This window comes from Macrosteles quadrilineatus, unplaced genomic scaffold (assembly GCF_028750875.1).
Source record: "Macrosteles quadrilineatus isolate MER2022 unplaced genomic scaffold, UCM_ALF_1.0 Scaffold_3__2_contigs__length_128488019, whole genome shotgun sequence".
NCBI classification, from domain to species: Eukaryota; Metazoa; Arthropoda; class Insecta; order Hemiptera; family Cicadellidae; genus Macrosteles; species Macrosteles quadrilineatus.
This window is the reverse complement of record NW_026542596.1, coordinates 63,030,109-63,057,520: the sequence shown is the minus strand read 5'-3', so window position 1 is coordinate 63,057,520 and position 27,412 is coordinate 63,030,109. Positions and strand designations below refer to the sequence as shown.

The 27,412-nt window shown below is 34.5% G+C and overlaps 1 protein-coding gene across 1 annotated transcript; it reads left to right on the top strand.

The window, feature by feature from the left end:
• Nucleotides 1-401: 401 nt before the first annotated feature.
• LOC128990126 (arylsulfatase I-like) lies at nucleotides 402-26,724 on the top strand. The gene is made up of 9 exons (XM_054412386.1): nucleotides 402-509; nucleotides 4,730-4,889; nucleotides 5,707-5,930; nucleotides 6,672-6,906; nucleotides 7,507-7,664; nucleotides 19,804-19,960; nucleotides 23,098-23,238; nucleotides 24,139-24,327; nucleotides 26,455-26,724. The coding sequence occupies exons 1-9, from the start codon at nucleotides 423-425 to the stop codon at nucleotides 26,700-26,702; spliced, it is 1,599 nt and encodes a 532-aa protein (XP_054268361.1). The 5' UTR covers nucleotides 402-422; the 3' UTR covers nucleotides 26,703-26,724.
• Nucleotides 26,725-27,412: the final 688 nt, after the last annotated feature.

The following is a 27,412-nucleotide window of genomic DNA, read 5'->3' as shown; positions in this document are numbered from 1 at the left end:
CTGAAGTAATGTCTTGTGTCAAGGAAAATACCCTGATATCCTCTTAAGTTTATTAAAGGGCTACTTCACCGATATAAATCTGATGTGTTTGAAGATATCTCTTGTGAAAGAATTGGCAGTACTGCAATGCAATCTCCTGAATATCGACAGTTCTCAACATCTTAAATGATAATTAAGTACTCCAAATGCCCACTTACTGTTGACAGATTCTATTAATAAAAATGCTTTTAAAAGTATCTGGGATTTCGTACTATACAGATTATAAACAGAAGTTTACTGTCTGATAACATGCAACTTTATCTAAGGCTTTTCCTTTCCGAGAATGAAGCCTTGTGTGCCTACCTAGCCTGTTCAGCAAACATCCGTTCACAGTTCAGTTGATGTTGACCTAGGGGTTGGGAGAGAGCATCTCACTTCTCATCATGTACTTGAACATTTCTTCTATTTTAGTTCTGATCACAAAATGTTTGAGTGCTCCACACATAGTGATAATTTTAGCTGATGACTTGGTAAGTCTGAATCAAAATCTTTAAATATTTATAATGCTTTTAGTATTTAGATATTCAGTGTAGCAGTAGCATGCAATGCAATGCAATTACACAAACATTGCATTTTGTTGTAAACAAATTACTTGTATTGTTTATCTCTTGTTGCGAACGATTTAACTTATAGTTTATATCGATAATAAAAGGAGGAAAACTGTGATGATTCCAAATGAAAACTAGTTTTAGATTTATTTCATGAGGAACAAGTTGAGGCAATGAGTGTAAAATCTATATAGATTGCAGATATGGTTGTAAATTACACGTATACCTAACTGAAGTGCAAATAAAACTCATTATAAATTGACCTAAAGATAGGTTTTAATAAACTCTGAAGTCAAGTAAGATTTGTAACATACAAATACAAAATGTAAATAGTAAACAAAGAACAACTGTGAGACAATAAAGAAATTCATAAATTAAATAAGGAGTAATAACAGTTCATATGTATAAAAACTAGGTGGCGTTCGCAGAGGCATCCACAAAATTGAGCGGAGTCATCAAGGGTTCATATTATATTGTTTTTGTCATACTGCAGTAAAAACAGTAGTTTTTAATGCATGCGTTGCGGGTCTAAAGTAGCATCTATCTATCTTCTATATATTTAATACGCGACATGAAACTTTGTGAACAATTAAGGCTTTTTTGTTTTATGATTTAACCCCACATATCATATAACAAAATGTTCGTCTAGGTGTGTAGATGTGCAAACTGGCTTTAGATTTTCAAAACATATCTTTTAAAGGGCGTGGGCGGGCGTGGGCTGCCCTCAAAGTTCCTTCCATAAGGATAACATTGTGATTGATTCGAATGTTATTGTATTCTAAAACAAATGTCAATACATTAGTAAAAAAATCCAGCTGTTTTGTTTGGTTTTGAAAAATTCTCAGCAGCATTCACTTGGCGAGATGGCATTAAAATGTCAGAAATGTGGTGCGCTACATTTTAAAGAAGAACAAAGAGGACGAGGCGAAGGATTTTCATCCAGCTGCCATAAAGAAAAGTAAATCTACCACCGTACCGAGAAATCTATTATATCAAGAAATCGATTGAGCAGGAACTACAAAGAGAACATTAGATCGTACAACTCTGCGCTCGCAATGGTCAGCACTCGAGCTAAAATTGAAGAACATAACGGTGGAGGGCCTTTCATGTATAAGGTGCACGATACAATTTATCACTCAATTGGCACCTTTCAACCGTCAGAAGGGGAGCATCCCACATGTGCCTAAATTTATATCTACGGACGTCGAAACCGCTGTTCAAGAAAGAATGCTAAACAAAGCTAATGGCTCTTGCAGCACTGAATTCATGGACATTTTGACTCAACATTTGGTTGATATTAATCCATACGCGCAAGTTTTCAGCACGATGAGCTTCGTCCTGCAAAATACTCCTACTGAACAGCAAAAAGAACTTAGAATGCATATAGCCAACGATCGAGCTCAAGACCAACGCCGATACAACGACGAAACTTCTAACGACGTTGCTATAATATCCTAACTTATTATTCGTGCGAATTCGCACGGGTTCAACTAGTTTTAATATTTAGGGAGTAAAAATAGTTTTTAGCCTCTATGGAGTAAAAATCAGCTGTTGTCAACTCAGTTGTAAATTTATATTTCAAACGATTGCATGTATAGAAAATATGTATCGATTCGTGCTTCGTAATCATTTTAACATACCTACAGTCCACAGTCTCTTCCCGTAGCATTTTAGCATTGCAGATACATTAATCCATTCCCAAACTCAACACTTCTCACCTTTATTACTTCCTTCACCACACCGTACGTCGTAGACCTGTTTCCCTCTCTTCCCAAAGCATTTTAGGATTGCTGATAATTGCTAAAGAAAGTTCCCACACTCTGCACTGCTATATAGCCTTACTACTTCCTAAGCCACTTCCTACGTCGTGGACCTGTATTCATCACTTTCCATTGCGTTTTAGTATTTTAGATGTAAAACAGTTTCCACACTCCAGACTGCTCACCTTTACTACTTCCTTCACCACTTCATACGTCGCGGACCTGTTTCATTCCTTTCCAATAGCATTTTAGGATTGCAGATACCTTAATCTAATCGTCATAAACAGTTCCCACACTACGGACAGCTCGCCTTGACTACTTCCTTCACCACTCCTACGTCGCGGACCTGTTTTCCTCCCTTCCCATAGAATTTTAGGAATGCAGATACCTTAATCTTATCGTCATAAACAGTTTCCACACTCCAAACTGCTCGCCTTTACTACTTCCTACACCACTTCCTACGTCGCGGACCTGTTTCCTCCCTTCCCATAGAATTTTAGGAATGCAGATACCTTAATCTAATCGTCATATACAGGTTCCACACTTCAGCCTGCTCACCTCTACTACTTCCATCACCACTTCCTACGTCGCGGACCTGTTTTCCTCCCTTCCCATAGAATTTTAGGAATGCAGATACCTTAATCTAATCGTCATAAACAGTTTCCACACTCCAGACTGCTCGCCTTTCCTACTTCCTTCACCACTTCCAACGTCGCGGACCTGGTTTCCCCCCTTACCATGGAACTTTAGGAATGCAGATACCTTAATCTAATCGTCATAAACAGTTTCCACACTCCAGACTGCTAGCCTTTACTACTTCCTTCACCACTTCCTAAGTCGCGGACCTGTTTCCTCCCTTCCCATAGAATTTTAGGAATGCAGATACCTTATCTAATCGTCATATACAGGTTCCACACTCCAGCCTGCTCACCTTTACTACTTCCATCACCACTTCCTACGTCGCGGACCTGTTTTCCTTCCTTCCCATAGAATTTTAGGAATGCAGATACCTTAATCTAATCGTCATAAACAGTTTCTACTCTCCAGACTGCTCGCCTTTACTACTTCCTTCACCACTTCCTACGTCGCGGACAGGGGCGTCATTTGGGGGTAGGGGGGGGGGCATTCGCCTTTACTACTTCCTCCACCACTTCCTACTTCGCGGTCCTGTTTTCCTCCCTTACCATAGAATTTTAGGAATGCAGATACCTTAATCTAATCGTCATAAACAGATTCCACACTCCAACTGCTCGCCTTTACTACTTCCTTTACACCTCCTACGTCCCGGACCTGTTTCCCTCCCTTCCCATGGAATTTTAGGAATGCAGATACCTAAATCTAATCGTCATAAATAGTTTCCATACTCCAGACTGCTCACCTTTACTACTTCTTTAACCACTTCATACGTCACGGACCCCAAGCTAGTGTCGTCATTTGATTATATTTATGATCCATACCGTTTCTGTTCTAATATCTGTGGAATAACGCTATTAGCTATTTATTTATCTACTTCATTCAAAAGTCAACACTTGATCATATGTTTTTGCTTATGTGTCAAATACTGCTTCCATAAGGATTACATTGAAACTTTGAGACCCAGTAGGGCGGATTCCTGAGAGACTTTTTTAACACCATATAGATGTTGGCACTCAACGATATGGTCTTTATCACCATGCAAAATTTGAAAACGATTGATTCAGCCGTCTAGGAGGAGTTTGCGTATTACGAAATGCATAAGAGTCGACGTATAAGAGCTTCGCTCGCTTCGCTCAATAATATCACACTAACATAGATTTCTCTTAATTCTGTGATAAAAGTGTTTGAGAAAAGCAGATCTTGAAACCTTGAAAAGTCAGTCAAGAGACTTCAAAAAGGAATCCAATGTTGGTGTAATTTAATGTACAGCCATGAATGAGTTAATTTCAGTTAATTTCCATTAATTGTTATAATTCCACGTATAAATAAAAGTGAGTATTATCAAATGTCTTCAAACAGTTTGGTCAAAAAAGAGTAAACATGAAATGTACAGTACACCATACATTAAATTACCTCAGCACAATGGTGTATCTGAACGCATGAATTGTACACTGGTCTAGTCGTAGAGTGCGGGACTTTTGTTCCTGAGGTCCCAGGTCCAAATCCCGCCAAATCATCAATAGAGATAATGACACAACCTCTAGGTCCAAGAAGTAGTAATGTGAAAAACAATCCCGGGCTGCCAAGCGTCCTAGGACAAAAAACCTTATTGAATGTGACGATGTGGCATGCAGTGTTCTACCTGGAGTGTGTGGTATTTCTCACCCTTTATTTACATTCTCTTGATAAGCAATAGCATGTCAAGGCTTTAGTCCTTTTACAGATTTTTCTACAATGTGTTTTCAGGGATGGAACGATGTCAGTTTCCATGGGTCAGACCAGTTCCAGACACCCAACATTGATGCCCTAGCATACTCTGGTGTCATTCTACGGGACTACTACACTCAGCCTATCTGTACACCAGCCAGGGCTGCCCTGCTTACTGGCAGACACCCCATCAGTAATGGTGAGAAATTATTCGACTTTGATTGATATTATGGTTAGTCTAATAGACAAACAGAATAAACATAGACTGCCAAAGGAAGATTCCGTGTTGTGCCACTAGAGCACGCTCGGTGTTTGATTCGTTGGCTCCTTGCCATATGTTCCCAGTAGACGCTGCAGAGGTGTGCGCTGTAACTACACGGCACTCCTAGCGGTGGACGCCAGAACATATGGTAACCGCAGCACCGCTGTCGGTCTATAATTATTTTTGGCTATGGTCAAATAGAGGGTTTATTGGGTTTAGCCCCAACTTAATTCATTGTTGTAGCACCTGAATTTGTATATTTAAATTCCTGTGTCAGCTGTTCAAATTGTAACAATCAAGATGTAAAATTGTTTGACGGGTTGCCTTTGTGAAACACCTCAGGCCAGGAAATAGATTCAATCAACTTAATTAGCTTTCAAGTGCACACAATTAGTATTTCGTCCCCTGAGGGACTTTTTCAAGCGTAAGTAAAATGGAAATTTTTTGACTACTTCATAAACTCATCTCTTTGTATATACTTGAAAAGTCTCTAGGGAATGAAACTTTGTGTGCTTTATATGTCACATTTATGTTCTATCTACCTGTACTTCTTCTAAGGTAAGCTAGCTGCCGTCACTTTATTCTACAAATAAAAATCATGGCCTTGAGTCTTTTTTGAGCAAAAACTACAGGAATAAAATAATAGCCAAATTGTATTTGAAAGCATTCCAACTTTGTTTTTACTCTAAATTGAAATATGTAAACATTAAGTTGTAACTTGTAAGCATTTAGGTGTTGTAACTGTTCTACTCAGGTATGCAGCATGATGTTATCTACGCTCCTCAGCCGTGGGGGTTACCACTAGAGGATCGACTGTTGCCTCAATACCTCAGGTCGGAGGGCTATGTTAGTCGAGCAGTGGGCAAATGGCACCTCGGCTTCTACAAGGCAGACTATACTCCAACCAGAAGAGGATTTGACTCACATTACGGCACTTGGTTAGGACACCAGAACCACTTCACTTACATGACGGATGATGTAGGTGATGAGTCAACATTTGTTTATGAACATAGTATAGACATATTTTATTCAAATTTAATTAGTTGAAAGTGTCACTCACACAGTATCACATTTTAAATGTAATATCTCCTTTGGTTTTTGGCATATCATATTTCATGTAGGCAAGAAAAGAAGCAATGTTGTAAAACTATGTTTATTTTCACTTTGGCTTCATTAAAAATAGAGCATTATTAAAACAAAATCTGTATTTGGGAATTGACCAACACACTCTGTTGGTAACAAAATTAATCAAGCTTTAACATGGTAATGTAAATGTCTACTTCTAACAATTCTCAAATTTGTAACTGATAAGGAAGACATTCCATATTGAGACCAGCCATTTCCATAATATTTCTACTCGCTCACTACTTAATTATGTGACTTAGCCCAACAATCCTTTGCTGTCATTGAACAGACCAGTGGTCTAAATACATAGCTGTTTAGGTAGGAAAAATTAGATGGTATCATGGTATTCAAAAGTACAATTCAATATGGCTGACTTTGAATGCTGAACTATAGACACACCATACACTCCCAATGACAATGATGGTCAAATTTTGTGTGAGCCAACATTATAACTCCAATGTTTAATTAAACAGCGCTCTAAAGATGAAAGTGCTTTGTAAAATTTTATATTCTTTTTCACAGAGTTTATAGTTCAATACATAATTCCACATTATTACAAATGAAAAAATCCCCTAATTCAATTCTGATGATTAGAACCATCCCGGCTATGACCTGCACAGGGGGCTGAATGTTTCATGGGACGGACGGAACACATTCTCAGCTGACTTGTTCACCAGAGAGGCTGAGTCTGTTATCCAAGACCATGATGTCTCAAAGCCTTTGTTCTTGTACCTCTCTCACACGGCGCCTCACGCTCCACTGCAGGCGCCTCGAGACGCTATAGCCTCAGTCAAGCACATTGCGGAGCGCAAGAGACGAATATATGCTGGTGAGGTTATCAATGACTCCCTCTATTGCACATTAAGTTTCACTACTAATAGAAATAGATATCTAACAGGTGTAAAATTTTTAGCCAGTTTGACTTCTAATTTGACTTTGAATTTTTGGATGGCTGTAATTTACGACTCAGTTGTTCTTTCAGCTAAAATTTGCAGCATTGTGTATTCTACTAATAAAGAACTTTAACTTGATGTGCATATCAACCTATGCTAACATTTTGTGATTTTCTGAATTCTAGTGGGTACCCCACTTAGGAGGTACGGTATCATTGCATTGCAATTCAAGACATCTTTGAACGGCATTGTATGGCATGCTTACGTTAAAAATTTCCTTCTGACTCCTAGTCCCCCTGAGGAGGTAGGGTATTTAGTCAATGGTATTACTGAATAATTTGGTAAAAATAGTATTTTATGACCAGTATAGCTTAGTTCAGGTATTGCTGCTTTATTAAACTTTTTAACACATTCATCTGTCCCAGGACTTTTTCCCACCCTATGTTTTATGGCGTTCAAAAGTATCAAGATCATATATTTTGTGCAGGGTGTATGCTAAAAAAATGAATGTAACATTTTTTTTTAACCTCTTTCAGCTATGGTGACCAAGGTGGACGAATCAGTTGGGAAAGTGATGCAAGCGTTGAAAAGTAAAAGTATGTTGAACAACACCATCATATTATTTCTCTCTGACAACGGAGGTGCTACTAACAACTATAATGGCAATGCGGCTTCTAACTGGCCTCTTAAGGGAGTAAGTAGACAATATACAATAGACAATAGACAAAGCTTTATTGTACATAACGCCTGATACAAAAGTAATTCCCAAGCTGGTACATGGTCAATTTATATCTAGGTTCCTTAATCTAATTATACCCTGACAAGAGTAAAAACTATTACAATTTATCTTTATAAAACGTCTGAATTTTGTAATACGCTTTTTGGCTCAAAGTCTCTTTCAGTTTATATGTAAAATTTGATTTTGATAAAGTTCTGTATGAATTAGGTAAATGATTGTAGATTTTTAATCCCATGTAAAGAGGCCCAGTTTCAAATTTTGTGTGCGAATGTTTGGGATATTGAAAAGTTTTGTTATTATTTCTCGTTTGATAGTTATGATTTATCTTATATTTTTCAAAAAAGAAAGGATTTGCATGAACATACTTTGCTATTTCAAATATATAAAGAGAAGGTAATGTTAAAATGGAATGTTTTTTGAAAAAAGGCTTACAGCTTTTTTTAGACTTCTGGTGAAAAATAGTTCTGAGAATTGACTTTTGGCAAGTGAACACTTTCTTGGCCTTTGCAGAGTTACCCCATAGAGTGACGCCATAAGCCAGCAAAGAATGAACATACGCATGATATACTGTCAAGCAGACTTCTAGCGGCGTGACCTTGGATAGTACACTTAGTGAATACCTTGTTGACCTTAATTTTTTATTTAGATGATGAATGTGATCAGACCAACTTAATTTTGAGTCTAAATTTAGACCTAAAAACTTAACAATTTTTGTATTACTGATTGTGGTGTCTGTAACTCTGTTTCTGAGTTTAAATTGAAGAATGTTAGTTTTACATTCATTTAATTTCAGGCCATGGCTCTCAAACCATTCATTGATTTGTTTAATTGTGCTGTCAAAAGTTAATTTAAGTTCACTTAGTGTTTTTCTTTTTAAAAGAGCAGTTGTGTCATCGGCATACAAAGTGAAAGCACAGGAATTTGTGGAAAGGCAATTAGGCAAGTCATTAATAAATATAATAAATAATAAAGGCCCAAGTATGGAACCTTGGGGAACACCATATGTAACGCTGGCCCAGTTAGAATAATATGTTATTGATTTTTTATTACTATTGTGCGCTGCTTTCGATTGAATAGGTATGATCGTAATAATTCTAGTGCCATTCCCTCCAAGCCAATATTCTTCAATTTGATCAGCAGCAACCTGTGGTCCACACAGTCAAAAGCCCTGGATAAGTCACAGAAAACTCCTGCAGTCACCTGTGACTGATCCAGAGCTTCAAGGACACTACTAATATAAGTAAAAAGAGCATTATGTGTGCTTAGATTTCTTCTAAAACCAAACTGCTCTTGACACAGTTTTGAGTTACATTCCAGGTAATTTGCAATTCTAAGATGAATTATTTTTTCAAAAATTTTAGATACATTCCTGAGTAAAGAAATTGGTCTGTAATTTTGACTATTATTATGTGTGCCTTTTTTTAAAATTGTTCTGATTTCAGACAATTTTAGCAAGTCTGGAAATTCACCTTTACTAAATGATTGATTGATGAGTCCAGCTATAATATCAGAAATAATGTCAGCAGTCCATTTCAATAATTTAGTGGGAATCTCATCCCAACCACAAGAATTACTATTACTTAAACTTAAGATAGCATTTTAAACTTCAAATTTGTTGGTAAAAGCCAAAAACTGTAATTTATCTGTATTGTCTGATTCTAAAGAGTTTTGACTGATGTACTTGTTATTGATGAAAGAGACATTTGGCACATTTAATATTTCCTTTATGTTGGAAAATTGAACATTAAGATATTCTGCAATTTCTTTGGGTTCATTTATCACCCTATCCCCAACATCAATTTTAGTAGTAGTCTCCGTTTTTACTTGAATGCCCAGTTCTTTTTTAACAACTCCCCACATAGCTTTACTCTTGTTACAAGATTTAATAATAAAATTACTATTATGCAATCTCTTAGCCTGAAAAACTACCTTTTTGAAAATTCTTTTATAGTTCTTAACATAGTTCAAAAATGATTTTTGCCTACATGTTTTTGCCAATTGGTGTAATCTTCTTTTAGTCTCTGAAGAAATCATTATACCCTGAGTAATCCAATTCTCCTTACATTGGTTTTTCTTTTCTTTAATTAATTTCACAGGATAAACTTCATTCAGTGAAAGTGTAAAACTAGATAAAAAAGATTTGTAGTTGTCATTCACAGATTTGTCTAGAGCTAAAGACTTGATATTGTCACTTAATGAGTTAATAAAAAGTGGTAATTTTTTAATAGGAAAAAAGCGAATTCTTTTGTATATACTTTCAGGCAAGTTTAAGGTTTTAGGCAATTGTAAAAATAATGCATTATGGTCAGATATGCCAAGATCAATATTTATGGTTGCATTTTTATCATAGCTTACACTTGTGAGAATATCATCTATGCATGTTTTTGATGTTTTAAATACTCTAGTTGGCTGTCTAAAATTTATTTTCAGACCAAAATTTCAAGACAAGTTCTCAAACATTTTTGTATCATTATCATTTTTTTAAATATCTATGTTGAAATCAGCTGCTGCTGCTACTATGATTTTCTTTGAGAAATCCTTTTTTTGTATTAGTTCCAGAAAAGATCTAAATTTACATAAAAATAGCTGTGTAACACTACTACCTGGTATTCTATATATGGAAACAACAATAATCTTACAATCTATTATTTCTATACAAGAGGATTCAAAACAGTATTCATCATTAAATTCCTTTAGATCTTGCCTCACAATAAAATTGATTGTTTCATGCAATAGAATGCATGAACCACCAGCCGATTTTGTCCTAAAATACCCATCAGCTAAAGTAAAATTGGGTAATTTATTCAAATATAGATTTGTTACTTTCTTTCAATTTGTGTTGATTTAAACAGATTATCTTAATTTGGTCAATATCCTTAATAATAGTGTACAATTCCTCAAATTTATTTTTGATGCCTCTAATATTATAGTGCATTAATTGACAACCTTTGAAAGTGGTTTTCATGTTTTCTCTGAGACTATTGCCAATAACAGGTTTTTTGAAATTACTGGTTGTCCTATAACAGGAACATTGGACATTAGTGAATTAAAACTACTATTACCACTACTACTATTACTTTGGGATGAACTATTTTGGGATGAACATTCAGTTGCTTGGATATTGGAAATACAAAAATTTACAATTTTGGTTGAATAGGGAGTAGAGGTGTTGGAAGGCTTAGGAGGAGAACACTGTTGGGGGAGCACAGACTGGCTTTTACACTCACTGGACACTAACTGCCTCTCAATAGCACCTGCTCCACTGGTCTTGGGTTGGAGTTTCTAGCTATGGCATCTTCTTCAACAGCATGCTGGGACATATTTGCCTGAGGTCTTGATGCCATGGAACGTGTTTCCTCAACATTTAGTTTTTCTTCTCGAGTGCTCTTCTTGTATTCCCTTATTTGTTGATGGAGTGTATTTTTAAATGCATCAAAGCTCAGTTTATTGTAAAGATTTCTTGATGATTTCTCTTCTTGGACTATCACTGAAACCGGAACGCCTGTTGCAAGTTGAAAATTTACAATATTGCTAGCAAAATTTTCAATAGGGACCAAGTCTCTCACAAGTCCCATGGGCGAACAAATTAATCTTTTATATTGTCTTTGTTTAAAATCGTCCGTCAGATTACTAAAAGCTGTACCATAATCTGATATTGCCGGTTTCCCATTATACGTGGCTTTGGTAACCAGTCCATAGACAGCTGCTCCATTTTTATAAGTTTGCAGTGTCAGATAATTGTTGAGCATATCTGATTTTTTGGGCCTGCCAAAAAAATTTCTGAATGGAACTGCAACTCCAGCAGACATATTTCTTGGATTTATGAAATCACCTGATATGCAGTGAGAAAAAGCCACCTCCTGGTTTGATTTCAAGCTGTCTATTATATGATGCATATTTGATACAATGATGTTTATGCTGTTGTGATTATTTAAAATATCGTTTATATGTTTTTGTGTTGTCAACCAAGATGAAATAGTGTTAAGGATTATGTGAGCTACTTCACTTTTGCCTAGGTTGTTCAGATGTAAGCCATGTGAAGTGAAGTGTGATCTTTGAAGAATATTTAAGTTGATCAAATAGACATTATTTATTCTGTCTACCAATTCGGTGATATAATTATTAGCAGTTAAGAGTTTAAGATTTTCAGAACTTTTTTGCGGATTTGTCATGTCTCAGGGGTATCGTGCATATAAAAACTGGCCTAGAAGAACTCAGAAGTTGAAGTTTAGATTCTAAATTACGGTATATTTCATTAAAACAGTCTTTAAGACTGTCATTACTGCCTCCAAGAAAGATAACAGGCGAGGTGTCACTGACAATCGAAGCAGAATCAACATCTTGTGTTAAAGTGGTGTTTGCTCTGACATACCCGAAAGCATCCACTTTACCACCACTGAGAGCAGTTAGTTTTATTGGTATGTCCCTACCCTGACTGTCAGAACAGAAGGTTATTTTTAGATTAGATTTGGTTTTCTGTTGTTTTGCACATTTCCTATCCGATCCTAGTTTTATGTTCTTGTGCTTGAGGTGATTTTTCTTGTGCTTGAGGTGATTTTTCTTATGTTTGTTGTTGGCTGTCTTAGTTTGGTAAGTGCTGTTTGTCGTAGATTTTTCTCCATCATTGTCATCTGATAACTTCTCCAGTATTGAAAACTTATTTACTTGTTTAATGTTAGATTCTCCTCCCGCCTTCTTAACATTTTTTTCACAGTTAGTATTGCTTTGTTTCTTTTTAGTTTGTATAACTGACCATGAATTACAACCAGCTGCCACCAGATTTTCAGTGTTAGGAGACTTGTTATGTACAAAATTGCTACTTACCCCATGTGGGATATGGTAAGTTTGCAGTTTAGTCTTCATTTCAACTGCAGGATACTGTTTAAGCATTGACTTGAGAACAACCATGTCAACTTTATTGCTTTGCCCATTGTAACTAAGGTATGCTAATAGTGCACGCTTTAATATAACTTCTGACTTACTTATCTTCACTTGTATTGTTTGAAGTACTGTCTAGACATCGTGTGACATCTCCATTTTCAATGGCTTTTACAAGCAGGTCAACTATTAACAGAACGTAGACACCACAGTCACTTCCATTTGTTTGCTGAGGGATGTCTATTACTTTAAAGTTTAGAGGTTTTCGAGCATTAAAATATTTATGTAATTTAAGCGACAATCGTTTTGCATGCTGAACATTTTTTTGTCCTAATGAGTCGAAGTAATAAAAGGTGTCACTACATTTTGCATAGAACATCAGACTCCAGTGCTGACCCGCTACTTCTAAAGCTGCATCTGCATCATTTACTGGAACAATTATAAACTGTTTATCCTCCAGGTGTAAGGGATTGGCAATGTGGTAAAAATCTTCTGCACATTTAATTGCCTGTGATACAGCAGGGTTTATTAAGCAAGTGTCTGAATTTATCAAGCCCTTGTGTAAGAGTGTTTTAAAGTAAAGGTCTATAGTCTATAGCATCGTCCGTCAGCCATTCATTGTTCAAAGTAGACTGAACTATACAGTTTTTTGAGTCAAGACTGTAATCATGAGACTTGACTTTGTCCATCTGTTGATCTTGTTTCATTTTTTCAATAGTATTTTTAAGAATTTCTCTTTCCTTATCAGCTTCTTGAGTAATATGGTCATTAATTTTTGTTAGAGAACTCAATTTGGAATCAAGCGCTTTGATCTCCAGTATTAGTTCTTCTTATTTTTTCTTAGCATTCGTTAGAATATCCTTTAGTTGCTCTTCTTTAACCCACAACCTATCCTCAAGCTCACTTTCGAGAACAGATTTATTGAGTTTAGAGTTATGCAGCTCTTGTCTTAATTCCTCATTTTCTTGTAAAAGAGATCTGCTCATTTCCTCTTCCAAAGAAATAGATGCATTTTGTACTAGTTCCTGTGAGCATTCACTTTGTTTGCAGTTTTGACACTTCCATGAGCTCAATTCCTCACTGGATAGTTTACTCACAGTAGAATACAAAACACCAATACATTTTAGGTGAAGCCAGCTGTCACATTTCCATTGCAGTAAATTGCACCATTTTTAACTCCTTTCCCACATTTACCACAATAACTGTTCCTTTTTTTGACATCAACCATCTTTTATATATTCGTGCAAGTATTAAAAAGGATATTTATATATATAAATTGTAAAGGTATTATAGAAAGGTATTATATGTAGACGTTACCTTTGACTATCAATACAACTTCAGTATCCAATAGTCAATGACGTTACATACCGATATAAAATTGCTGCTTAAATCTTTTAGTAGGTACCAATACTACAAAGGGATTTTATAACATACTAGCTGGCCCGACAGACGTCGTCCTGTCCTAATGTGGTTTTATGTCAAATGCTCATTCATTTTCAAGATGAGGTCGTTCGCATGGCTCAATCACGTCCTGGTTGAAGTTTGTTCGCTACGCTCACTCACCTTTTGGTTGCAAATTAGATGTTGTCATAAATAAAAAATAATAATAATAGTGCTGAACCCTGTTGGTAAACCTATTAAATTTTTAATGCTATTGAAAATCACAGAATCAAATTCTTTAGTTGAACCAGATGTTAAGATTCTTTAATTCCATTTAAATATGAGTACTCATAAGGTTAACATGCCTGGGAAACTCCAGAGCCACTGGGGCGGAGCCCTTTTGAAGGATCTGCACCAAACCTCACACAAACCATCCTCGAATAATGCTTAATAATACTTGAAAGTTTAATTACAATCTGTCGAGCGGTTTGGGAGTCCATAAAGGACAAACAAACAAACAAACAAACATACATTGGATTTTATATATATAGATTGGGACTCTGTTCTGTTTATTCTAGGAATATTTACTAACAAAATATTACTGCTAGTGTAAGTAATATTTTTTAGTAAATCTTCCTACAATAAACAGAACAGAGTCCCAATATGTTATAAAATCCTTTTGCAGCATTGGTACCTACTAAAAGATTTAAGCAGCAATTTTATATCTGTATGTAAAGTCCAAAATCCCCATTTTTGAAGGAGACTCAAAATTTTCAAAATCATTAAATGATACTTCCTGTTAAGTTTGCATGACCACCAAAAGGATATCTCTGTATAATTACTTAGAAAAATATTAGACGTGGATTCTTGACTTTTTATTCACCCTGTATATACAGTATCATTGTATTCATTACTATAGTCCAGGAGCAAACTGCACATATCCAGCTTCCGTGGGATTTTTTGTGAAGGGAATGTGTGACTATGTGGAATCTCTTTATTATATGTCACATAATGGTGTAGTACCGGGTGTTTACCCTCAAATTGCGGGGTTTGGTTTTTATGACGTCGTAAATCCAAGATGGTCGCCATGTGTGACATCTATTCATTAAATTAATAATAACTCTTTTCAGAGTAAAATAATCGAATTTTAATTTACACCATTGAATTCAGCTCAAAAAATCAAACAATTTGGTGTTTTGAATCATTGCTCTATGACCATTGGTTACCGAGATATTGAAGGCGGAAAACACAGAACATTGTCCCCATGTTATCCTTATGGGGAAAAAATAAAATTGTATATCTAGCTTATTACTCAGCATATCTAAATAATAATTGGTATGTGGCTTCATTTAGTAGAGATCTACTTGATTATGGCCTAAAATCCCCCATTTTTACATTTCCGTGGCAGCAAACCTGCATACTAACTTCCAATGTTTTTCTTATGGACAATTTTTTGCATGCTTGTTCATGAACATACTTTGAGAAATGATGATGTGTGGCTCCATTTTAATTATTTATTGAAGCATTTGCAATTCGTTGAGTATACAGGTCAGCTGCTACAGGGGTATTGTAGCTATAAAAAATATCACAAATTATTGGTATAAAATAAAATAAAATAGACTATAGTTCTGGGTCATATGTAATTTCGTGTGATTGTATGATTGGTGGTGATAGATAGGTAGTGACATATAGAATCGTGTACTACCGGGTGTTTTGTCTGAAAGTGTGGCCAAGCTGGTGTTTTTGGCCCGCCGTCTTGGATCCACCATATTGGATATTAATATAATTTTTTAAATGTAATGCTGGTGTTGTGACTCATCATTATAAGCTATAGATGTTTACGCTAATATCAATTCCGAAAACCGTGTGTAAATATCGTCTTTCGTTTCGAAGATATATTGAAATGAAAACTCCCCCCCCCCCATACATCTTTTACGGACGTTTCGTACTTTGATTATTTTTCTCATATATCCAGTTCTTATTATCGCTTGCAATTCGTTATAGTCTTAAAGTATTCAGTGATGTAAGGGATTTTATTCAAGCTATCGATCATTAAAATCGGACGAGTTAGAGTTGAGCTATGAACCACAACACAATATTAAATTTAACTTTTCCCAAATCAGTTTTATTAAAAGATTTATATCTCGGTTTGTTAATACGGCAAAAGCTTCATTCTAGTCTTAAATTACTCAGTAAATAACTGGTTTAAAATGTTATTAATCACTAAATGAAATCTGACTAATTGAAAATGAGTCATGGGCCTTTATTTAACATTAATAATTATTTTTATTTAGAAATCTTTCTTTGGTTAAAGCAATTAAAGACATACAGGGCTGGTCATCAGGGCCAAACATTTGTTTGGTGTAAGTACAGAGTAAATGATGTGTGATGAGGCATATAAGACTAAGGTTTCATGTCTACAAATTGTAACACTGATGACTAGCCCTGTATGTCTTTAACCAAAGAAAGTTTTGGACATAAAAATAATTTAATGTTAAATGATGGTTCATGACTCATTTTAAAACAACTTAGTCAGATTTCATTTAGTGATTAATAAAATGTAAAATCAAACATTAACCAAGTAATTTGAGACCAGGAAGAACTTAGTGACGTACTAATAACCCGAGATATACATCTTTTAATAACCACAGAACTTTTTTTCTTTTTTTGCTGAACTCCTGCATCAATCTTTGCATATTTCCAAACTTTCTATTTATTGCATTGTTATTTATTTTTGTTAATATAGTCTATCCTGTTGTTATTGCATTGTTATATCTTGTTCTTGTACAGAGTTTATCATATTGTTATTTTTTCTGAAAGTTTTATCTGTTTTTCGTTTGTTCTGCCTCTTTACTGAAGTTTCACTCGGCTACTGCATTGCATCATTGTTATTGTTCCTATACTGGTTTTGTTTTTCGAATATCTCGTTTTGTCAACTTGTTCAGATAGTTTGTTATTTATAGTTGTTACTTATAGTTTGTTATTCATAGTTTGTTATTTATAGTTTGTTATTTATAGTTGTTATTTATCTTTTTATGTCTTGTATTGTAATATTACATGTCATTCATTCATCATTAACATTAATTTCTCTATTATTTTGTATATTTTCTCTCATAATGTCTGTTAATGCCCCTGATAATGTATTATCAGTTATAATATGTTTCTCCTTGTTAATGTGTTATTTTATCAAATTTTGTTCAATGTTATATAATATCCCATCACCCCACAGAAACATCATCCTATTTCATGTTACAATAAAATATTTATGCAAATTCTCTCCATACCTATTAAGTACTCATCAAAAACCAACAATAATCATTTATTTAGAATAATATATAATTGTAAGAAAATTGCAATATAGTAATAACATCTTAAATATAGTATTATTTTTCAAAATTATCCAAAGAAAAACAAAATTACTGTGGCAAGTGTCATTCATGTAAATTTAACCAGCTGTGCATCATTGCAACAATGGACATGGACTTCCTGAGCTTCTACCATTGCCTCTCCCCAGATCCTGCCAACTCTTCACAGTGTGAACATCATTCTATTGGAAATTGTGTTTGAGTTAAACTAAAATTTATAATCCCAAAGTAAAACCTATATTTTAAATTTCTCATCATCCAAAAGTATTGGACAAGTGCATTGAAGAGTACCAATTTAGGCTATAAGAAGACAGACACTCCAAATTTGGTAACCATCATCCATCTTATTTAACTAAGGACAAATTTAATCTTCATTGGACATTTAATCAGTACAGCCTACTAGGCCCAAAAACTCAACTCATCAAGATATACATATTTCAAATTGAACTTTTATTCAAAATTTAATCTTCAAATCCTATTTTATTTCATTAAATTCAGTGAAACCATTTGGAATCTTTCTTTGGACATTTAACATTATTATATTAATAGCATCATGAACCTAGCTTAACTTATTTCAGAACAATAACTAAATTAAATTATTTGCATTTTCAAGAAGCCTAATATATCATTCGAACCGGCACGACCACCCCTCCCTGAGATTAAGAGCTCATATTCAAATAGTAATTAGTACTGTACTTTAGAAGAAACCAACCCAATAAGCCTAGAATAATATCATCCACTTTGGAAACCCCACCATTTTGAAAATTTACCATTGTTAACTTACCCTGTAGCTAATTCAACCAACAACTTATCTAATATTTGTATTTCATTAATAAATTTATATTGTAACTTATCAAATCTATTTATTCTTAAAATAATTCATAATTATAAGATTAAGACAAAGACTTACCTTATTAGACAGAAACAAAACACAAATTAGGAATTATCTTTATTAAGAAATAAAAATGACTTTCAGTTCAATGTGGGCTAACTTAGTAGCCAAAGGAATTTTGTAGGCCTAAGTTAATGAATAGCCTATAGAAAGCTTTATGGTGCGTAGCAGTATTGAAGTCTTGTTTTTCAGTTTTTTTTCACTACTTTTGTACTGGCCTGTGATCTTTTTCTGCTTCTTCCGTATGTAAGATTATTGTATTATTCATGTAAAAATGGTGCAACCATTAACAAATAAATAAATAAAATAAAATAAACAGATTTGTAATAAGTTAAATTTAATATTGTGTTAGGGTTCGTAGCTCGACTCGAACGCTCTAACTCAACCGAATTTAAAGATCAATAGCTCAAATGAAAGCTCATACATCACTGAATATCTTAAGACTAGAAAGAACTGCAAGCGTTAATAGGAACTGGAGATATAAGAAAAATAATCTTAAAAATGTTCAAAGTACGAAACGTCCGTAAGAAATGTATGGGGGAGAGTTTTAATTTGAATATATCTTCCAAACGAAAAAATATATTTAAAAACATATTTCAGCATTGAAATCAGCGTGAAAATTTTGTTCATAATGATGTGTCACAACACTAGCATTGTATAAAAAAGTTATTAACATCCAATATATGGCGGATCCAAGATGGCGGCCGAAAACACCAGCTTGGCCACACTTTCAGACAAAATACTCGGTAGTACACGGTTCTACATGTCATTACCTATCAATCGCCAACAATCATACAATTGCTTAATTCAAAATCCTACAAAATTACATATGCCTCACAACTATAGTCTAATTTATTTTATTTTCTAATACCTGTAATTTGTTTATAGCAGACCTACCCGTAGCAGCAGACCTGTATACTCAACGAATTACAAATGCTTCAATAAATAATTAAAATGGAGCCACACATCATCATTTCTCAAAGTATGTTCATGAACAAGCATGCAAAAAATTGTCCATAAGAATAACATTGGAAGTTAGTATGCAGGTTTGCTGCCACGGAAATGTAAAAATGGGGGATTTTAGGCCATAATCAAGTAGATCTCTACTAAATGAAGCCACATACCAATTATTATTAAGATATGCTGAGTAATAAGCTAGATATACAATTTTATTTTTTCCCCATAAGGATAACATGGGGACAATGTTCTGTGTTTTCCGCCTTCAATATCTCGGTAACCAATGGTCATAGAGCAATGATTCAAAACACCAAATTGTTTGATTTTTTGAGCTGAATTCAATGGTGTAAATTAAAATTCGATTATTTTACTCTGAAAAGAGTTATTATTAATTTAATGAATAGATGTCACACATGGCGGCCATCTTGGATTTACGACGTCATAAAAACCAAACCCCGCAATTTGAGGGTAAACACCCGGTACTACACCATTATGTGACATATAATAAAGAGATTCCACATAGTCACACATTCCCTTCACAAAAAATCCCACGGAATACAGTTTGCCCCCCGACTACTACCTTTAGTAACGGAAAAGAGGTTCAAGAACAATTCTTCTTCAGGGCAAGGACACGCTGTGGGAGGGTGGAGTGCGGAGTGTTGGAGTTATCTGGAGTCCTCTACTGAAGTCAACTCCCAGAGTTCACAGAGGCCTGGTCAATGTACAGGACTGGCTGCCTACATTACTGGAGGCTGCAGGAGTTGGCAACCAAACATTGGGTTGGTACCATTGATTAAATTGGTCTCAATAGAATCATTATACAAATTTTGAGCAATGACGGGCAAACTCTTTTTTCTGTCCGAGGATTTTAGATTTCTTTCTCTAATGTGGAGTACCAGTATTTGGCCATGATAAATCAATTGAAGTTGGTCACAAGGCTGGAAAAATCCAGTTACCGTCCTACAGCCCTTGAAAGTACACATCGTCAATACCTTTTTGTAGCTGCAATTAACCAAAACAGCTGATTCAGGTTATTAGCAAATTTCCCATATAGGGAATAAGCTATTACCGTAGGTCTCATGGTAAGACCTAGACCCGGGACTGATTTACTTTTTTGTTTTGAGGTCCCCAGAGACCAAAAACACCATCCGTTCTAATTCATATATATGTGTCCGTTAGCGCGATAACTCGAGCGAAAATGATCTAATTTTGATGAAATTTGGTACAAACGTGTAAACCTACGTTTATTTGAACGAGTTTGCGAACCAGCATAATCGGACCATGGGAACAGTGGTTTATGGGGGGTTTTATGGGGTAAAAATGGGTTTTTCCCATTTTTTACCCTAAATTTTGCAATTTCTTTCTCTACCATTTTGTGGAGCTTAAAAAAAGAAATAATTTAGTATATTGAAGCGCTGTTGTATGCCTAACGGTCACGGAGAAAATAAAAAAAGTGTAATTTAAAATTCCCATGATATTCTTATGGAGAAAATGAAAACTGTTGTAGTTTACTTGTTTATGGATATATGTTGAGAAAAATTGGCAAATTTATTTATTTCATCTATACTATTGACATATGGTAAAAAAACACACTTTTTACCTTCCCCCGTAGCAGCAAACCTAAGCACTTGTCTATAATATTAAAACGAAACAGTGTTTTTTTATTTCACGATTCTGAATCAACCACTCGACGGATTTTCATGATTTTTGTGTTGAAAGAAAGATAATTTTGAGAACTAGGGAATGTCGAAGCCATAAATTTAGTTTAGGGCCCCAGTTTTTTAGAAATTAAGTTTTAATTTTTAAAAAGTCTAGCAGCCGACGCTAAGATTCTAAACTAGCTTTTGGCATAAAATAATTTGCTTAACATAACAGCTGTAAACATTCAGCTTTTGTGTCACAAATTCAGCATTTGGATAAACACGTAAAGACATACTTAGGGTTGACTTATTTATACTATGTGTAATGCAAATCATTGATACGTTCAATTCTTCTGTAAGAGGATGACAGATTAATTAAATTATACATAGTAAAATACTAGGATGTTCAAATTATTTTTTTAATGCAATCTTTGTAATCTTCGATTTGTTTTAGAGCAATATACTTTGTTTTAACTAACAGCTGGTTAAATATAAACTATGGAACTATGAGGTTATTTTATTTACTCTTTAAAGAAGATCAAGAATAATCAGGAATCACGATTTTAAATTACCACCACAACCTCAGCCGAGTTTTATACAAAGATTGAACACAACGTCAACATTGACCTAGGATACTGCAATTAGACAAACCATCCTTTTATGAAATCGTGTTCAGTGTGGTTACGTTTGGGGGTGCCTATCAGCGCCCCCAAACGTGAAAATATCACTTTTATTTCAACTATGAATATATTGTAGTTTAAATTAACTAATATGGGAAATTACGATGTACACTTATTCAATGAGGGTGGGTAATTATTAAGGATAGAACTGATAACGGTATGGATAATAAACATTGCCAATTACGTCATTTGCTTTACTAACGTGTTTACTTTTTATATTCCTGCTACATGTGACCAGTTCTTTTTTTTTAATGAATGTTATTTGAACCAAACAGCTGTTTCAAAACAAACTGTTATTGTTTTTACTTTTGTTTGTTTACACTTATTTATTTAGCAATTAATGCAGTGAAATTGATATAGAGGATAGGTGTGACGATTTATGTGTACTGTGAATTTTATTGGATATTATCGTTTTATTTTAGGTTGTTTCTATTCAGACCTACTGGAAATTGTGTATATAGTTGTTGTATTGTGGTGATAATAATTATGGAAGAGGCAGGTATGCTATGGAAGGTGGTATCGTTGACCAAGTCTATACACTTCGCAATTGACTATTACTCTCTCGACTGTAGGCTACTTATAATCAGTGTGCGTCTGTGCGATTCGGCTGCAAATCTCACTTCAACGCTTTTCACATCGTAAAAATTGCAGAATTGCTGTTTTATTGTAAAATTATCGGATTTAAAATGCAAATCGTATAGGCCTATGATGGAATAAAAACATATTTGGTCACACAACATTTGTTTACAAGATGATTTTTCACATTAAAACTGCAAGAAACTTTGTCTTTATATGTGTAAACTAGCTGATCTGAATTGTACACGATTTTAACTGACTATACTGAATTCCCGTACGTAGGACGGGCTAACACCTCGTTAAATCTAATAATGTTATTTAAATTGGGAATAAATATGTCTTATTTATGGTAGTATTTTAGTAAAAATTTAATCAGACAAGTTGAAATTCACTTAGTCTGCAGGTTTGCTGCGGCGGGGGTATTTTTATTATCATCACTTGATTTGATGTGTAAACAAAAAATTGTATTGATTAGTTTGGATTAAACATTTAGTTATATTCAGTTTTGATTCATTAGGTACCGTATACATTTTAGTGTTATTTTCAAGATTAAGAAGGAAACACGAAAGACCTTCGAAGCGAAAATAATATACAGAATCTGCAAGGGAGAGAAGCTACAATCGATCCTCAGGAAAAAATTTGATTTCTTAGTCTACAACCGATCCAGTTCCAACCAGCTTATACATCTTACAAATATCTCAGTCAAGTTGCGAATTGAATACCTAATAAAAGTAGAGAAATAATTTCAGATCATATGGCCCAGCAAAATGAAGAACAAGGGGCCAATCGTCTTGAGCAGGAGCGACAAGCGTCAACAAATCACTGCTCAACGTTTGGAAGAACCTCAGTGGAGTGCAATTCTGTGTACATGACCATGGCTCATTGAACTTTATAGCCATACATTACAATCATATCTTTCAAATAAATTTGTTTATATGGTCACTTGTATTTTGCTTAATTTTGTAAGCTTTTATTGTTTTATGACTTTCGCTTTTACAAAGTTGTGTATATATTTTGCAGCCCATAGTCAGTTGGACGGAGTGAGCCAGTGGTCTGCTCTAAACAACCAATCAGAACCCCCATACACAACAATGCTGCATAACATTGATCCAATCAGGAACATCGCAGCTGTCAGAGATGGGGAATGGAAACTTGTTGTAGGTATGAATCGTAATTCAAGCACGAATTTTATCAATGCCTTAAAAAAGTGTTATAAAGGTTAAGTGGTTAATGTGTTGAATTTTGTTACTGGATCTGCTTTCCTCGTTGGAAATCTTGAGAGGAAAGAAGGACAAGGTTGGATGGGAAGGTACAGTAGACTTCCTCTTATCAGGACTCCTTGGGACCGAGGCCAGTCTGGATAACGGTTTTGTGGTTAAACCGACGTCCCCAAAAACTCGTTAAAACGGACCATTGGAATGCATACTGTATACAGTATTTGAATTAAATTTAGGAGAGCATTGTAATTAGACATGTGATCACTGATCTCAAATCTTTCCCACGAGAACAGTCGTTTCAGTACCGCCCACTTCCTACCGATCTAGTCCGGTTTAAACGATGTGCTGATAAAAATTGTCCGGTTAAAGAGATGTCCTTTCCACCGAGTCGGTTAACCGATGTCCAGTTAAAAGAAAAGGTGTCCGGATAAGAGGAAGTCTACTGTATCTAAAACTGGTCTGAAGAAGAATTTTCATTCCTTCATTGACTTACGGATTATCTTTCTACGAATTGGTTCACTAAACCTCCAACAGATGCATGATTGTAAATGATACCTAAATAAATATCTACTGTCATTTAAAAAGCTTCTTTATTTCACCGATACCTCTTTATTTTAACTCGACATCTTAAATCAACTTTCGAGTATGAAAGCATTATATACTTATGGTTTTTTTTAAATAAATAAATAACCTTCTTTAGTTTGGTTGTTAACATTCAAAAGAGTTAGTTTTAACTAAGGTGAAATAACAAGAAAAGTTTATTACAAGCACAGCACAAAAACAATGGGAAATGTTTATGATGGTTGTGTGAAAGAAAATATGATATCCTATTTTGGCTTGACAGGAAGAGTCCATGGAGGCAAGTATGATGGATGGTTTGGGAGAGTAACATCAAATCTTCAATACAACATGAGCCAAGTAAGAAGCAGTCTAGTAGGCCAGGCAGTACAGACTACACCCTTTTCTGTGCCTGATGACTCTGTCGTTCTTAGGCTAAGGAATGAAGCAACTGTGCACTGTACTAAAACTAGAGGCAAGTATCACAGTAATAAGTATTTCACATACTAAATTTCTAAAATTTTCATAAAATTTGTCCAGTTTAGAGTAAGGAATTTTTCAATATTGAAATTTTTGTTTATATTATATTTGTGGCTTTATTAGATCGGTTCATAAAATTTTAATGTTTTTCTCTTCCTTCGATGGCAACACATTGTTCAATGTGATATTTGGCCTCACCAATGCACTACCATCAATACTTGTTTATGGCTTCTACTTTGGCATCTTCCTATTCACATCACTCACTTATTGTTCCTCCATCTATGTTTTTTAGGTTTTTGACTTCCTTCTGTGTCAAATTTTCTATTCTGTATGATTCTTCTCAGATCATTTCCTATGATTCGTAACATTTATTTCAGTATTTGTAACAACATAAAAGTATAAGGATATTGTGTTCTATGGTGAGAGGGTTCTTGTCAGAAGAAAATCAATTTATAATTTGTATCAATAATTGATGGTGCTTTTAGTATTATGAAGAATATCTCTGCCTAAGATAAACTAAAAACTTCCAACTGTACGACCTTAAGGGTGTTTGGTCAAAAATTTGATGTCTTATTTTTTGTTATTGTTCAATTGTACTAAAAATTAGAGATACAAATATGTAAGAAAAAAATATTTATTTTGAATATTAAGCGAGATATGGAGCTTGAAAGAAGTAAATTTTTAAATCTTTGGTACCAGTTCACAGGGAGAATGGGTAATGCGATTCTCACCAAAATTTGCATTCAGGTGTGGAAAAATAAGATAATAATCACTAGCTATTTAAAATTAAAATTTAAAAAAAAAATTTATTTTTTATTTTTTATAAATTTTTTAAAAATTAAAAAATTTTATTTAAAAAAAATTAAAAATAGCTGTTTGTTTTTGGGAAAAATGTATCTGTATGTTGGAATATAAAAAAATGTTATATGTTAACTCGTTTGGGCTGTGAATTTGTACCTTTGATGCCTTGCGCTGTCGGAGCACTACTCGTTGAGAGTGTGTACACTAACACCGGGGCTTTAGAATACAACGATAAACGTATTCTTTCAATGTTAAGGGATGTTAATAATTACGTGATGTTAAAGTATTCTAAAGCCCCGGTGTTAGTGTACAAACTCTCAACGAGTCGTGCTCCGACAGCGCAAGGCATCAAAGGTACAAATTCACAGCCCAAACGAGTTAACATATAACATTTTTTTATATTCCAACATACATATACATTTTTTCCAAAAACAAACAGCTATTTTAAAATTTTTTAAAGTAACATTTTTTAATTTTTTAAAAATTTATTAAAAATAAAAAATAAATTTTTTTTTTAATTTTTAATTTTAAATAGCTAGTGATTATTATCTTATTTTTCCACACCTGAATGCAAATTTTGGTGAGAATCGCATTACCCATTCTCCCTGTGAACTGGTACCAAAGATTAAAAATTTACTACTTTCAAGCTCCATATCTCGCTTAATATTCAAAATAAAAAAAATTTTCTTATATATTTGTATCTCTAATTTTTAGTACAATTAAACAATAACAAAAAATCAGACATGAAAATTTGCGACCAAACACCCTAATAATATTATAAAACATAATTGTATGATAAGCTTTTGATCAGAAAATTTGCTCCTTAAAAATATATTTAAAAAGACATTTAATAGTATATTTCTCTAGTCACGAAAGTGACCCATTTCGCACCCTCGTCTTCGACTTACATGTCAAACACTATCTCGCCCCGAAATGGGACTTTCGTGACAAGTATTGAACGATACTTTTTATCACCATGAAAAAAAAACTACATTTGAGTTAACCGGGAACTTCAGTTGTAACTTTGTTGATGTCAGGCAAAGTATTGTTTGTGTAGGGAAAGTAATGAAAAGTCAGCTGACCGCACTACAGTATTTGTTTTTGGTGTATGGAAATTGATGATTTTCAAAGATCATCCCATTTTGACTTGAGTTATTACATAACTTACAGCTGTATATGAGCTGTATGGAAATTTGCTATTTTCGAATAGAGAGTGATGAACAAAATATTTTTGTTACACATATTTAAAAAAAATTTAATAGGGTAATTACTGAATATATTTCTCATTTAAAAAGGGATTAAAATGTTTAATTTTTTGCAGGTAAGAAATCCAAAAAAGACAAGTGTCGGTCGATGCGAGCTCCATGTTTGTTCAACATTTTGGCCGACCCTTGCGAGCAGAAGAACAAGGCCCTGAGGAACCCCGATGTTGTGACTCGATTGACCCACCTGCTGAAGGGGTTTCATCACGTCAAGCCCTGTAACAAGCCTCGTGACCCCCGCAGCTACCCTAATCTTTGGAATGGAACTTGGACTACTTGGGGGGATTTTTTATCTTCAAATTCTTAGAACGGAATATGTTCAGGGCTCTACCCAGCTTTAGCAGTACCGGGACCGGGTAAAAATATTGGGCTGGGCCCCCCTTCCCTTGAGGTATTTGTTTGGCGGAGCCCGTCCTGGGGCCCCGGTAAAATTGTCCGGAAAAACCGATCTGCGTACGGCCCTGAATGTTAGAGTTAGAGATCAACTTTAGTTAGAAAGAGAAGCAAGGCAAATTAAAATACAGGATTGAAAGATCGGAAAGACATTTATCTAGGTAAATAAAGGTAAAGAGGTAAATGTACCAGTAGAAAGTGGAATTCTAGATGTATAAATGACTATACCTTACCTTCAATATGTGTGCAAGAAAATGCAAATGTGTAGTATTTTGTATCGTTAAGTTTTTTTATCAAGTCGTTTAAAAACATAACTTTTTTTCTGCTTAAGTAAGTTAGTGTTAATTTAATAACTTTTAATCTCACACCAATTAAAGCCTAATGTCCTGATGGAATTTACTTGCGAAATCTACACCACACCACAACACAAGAAGCTGTGGGAACCCAAAAATCTCCAGGTTTTGTTTGAGTTAAATTAAACAAAGTTCTAGTTATTTTTATGTCATATAAAATGTCAAATAAACTCCCACTCAAAGTGCATAATTTGTCATCTACCCACTGGAACATACAAGCAAGCTCCTTTGCTTTTGAAGAAGGGGTTTTTCTCTAGAATGAATTCTTTGA

Excerpts from the sequence above, each read along its gene's own strand:
- LOC128990126 (XM_054412386.1), top strand. The coding sequence starts at position 423 with ATGTACTTGAACATTTCTTCTATTTTAGTTCTGATCACAAAATGTTTG. Across the intron at positions 6,907-7,506 it reads CAAGAGACGAATATATGCTG|CTATGGTGACCAAGGTGGAC; the intron begins GTGAGGTTATCA and ends AACCTCTTTCAG. Across the intron at positions 24,328-26,454 it reads GCACTGTACTAAAACTAGAG|GTAAGAAATCCAAAAAAGAC; the intron begins GCAAGTATCACA and ends AATTTTTTGCAG.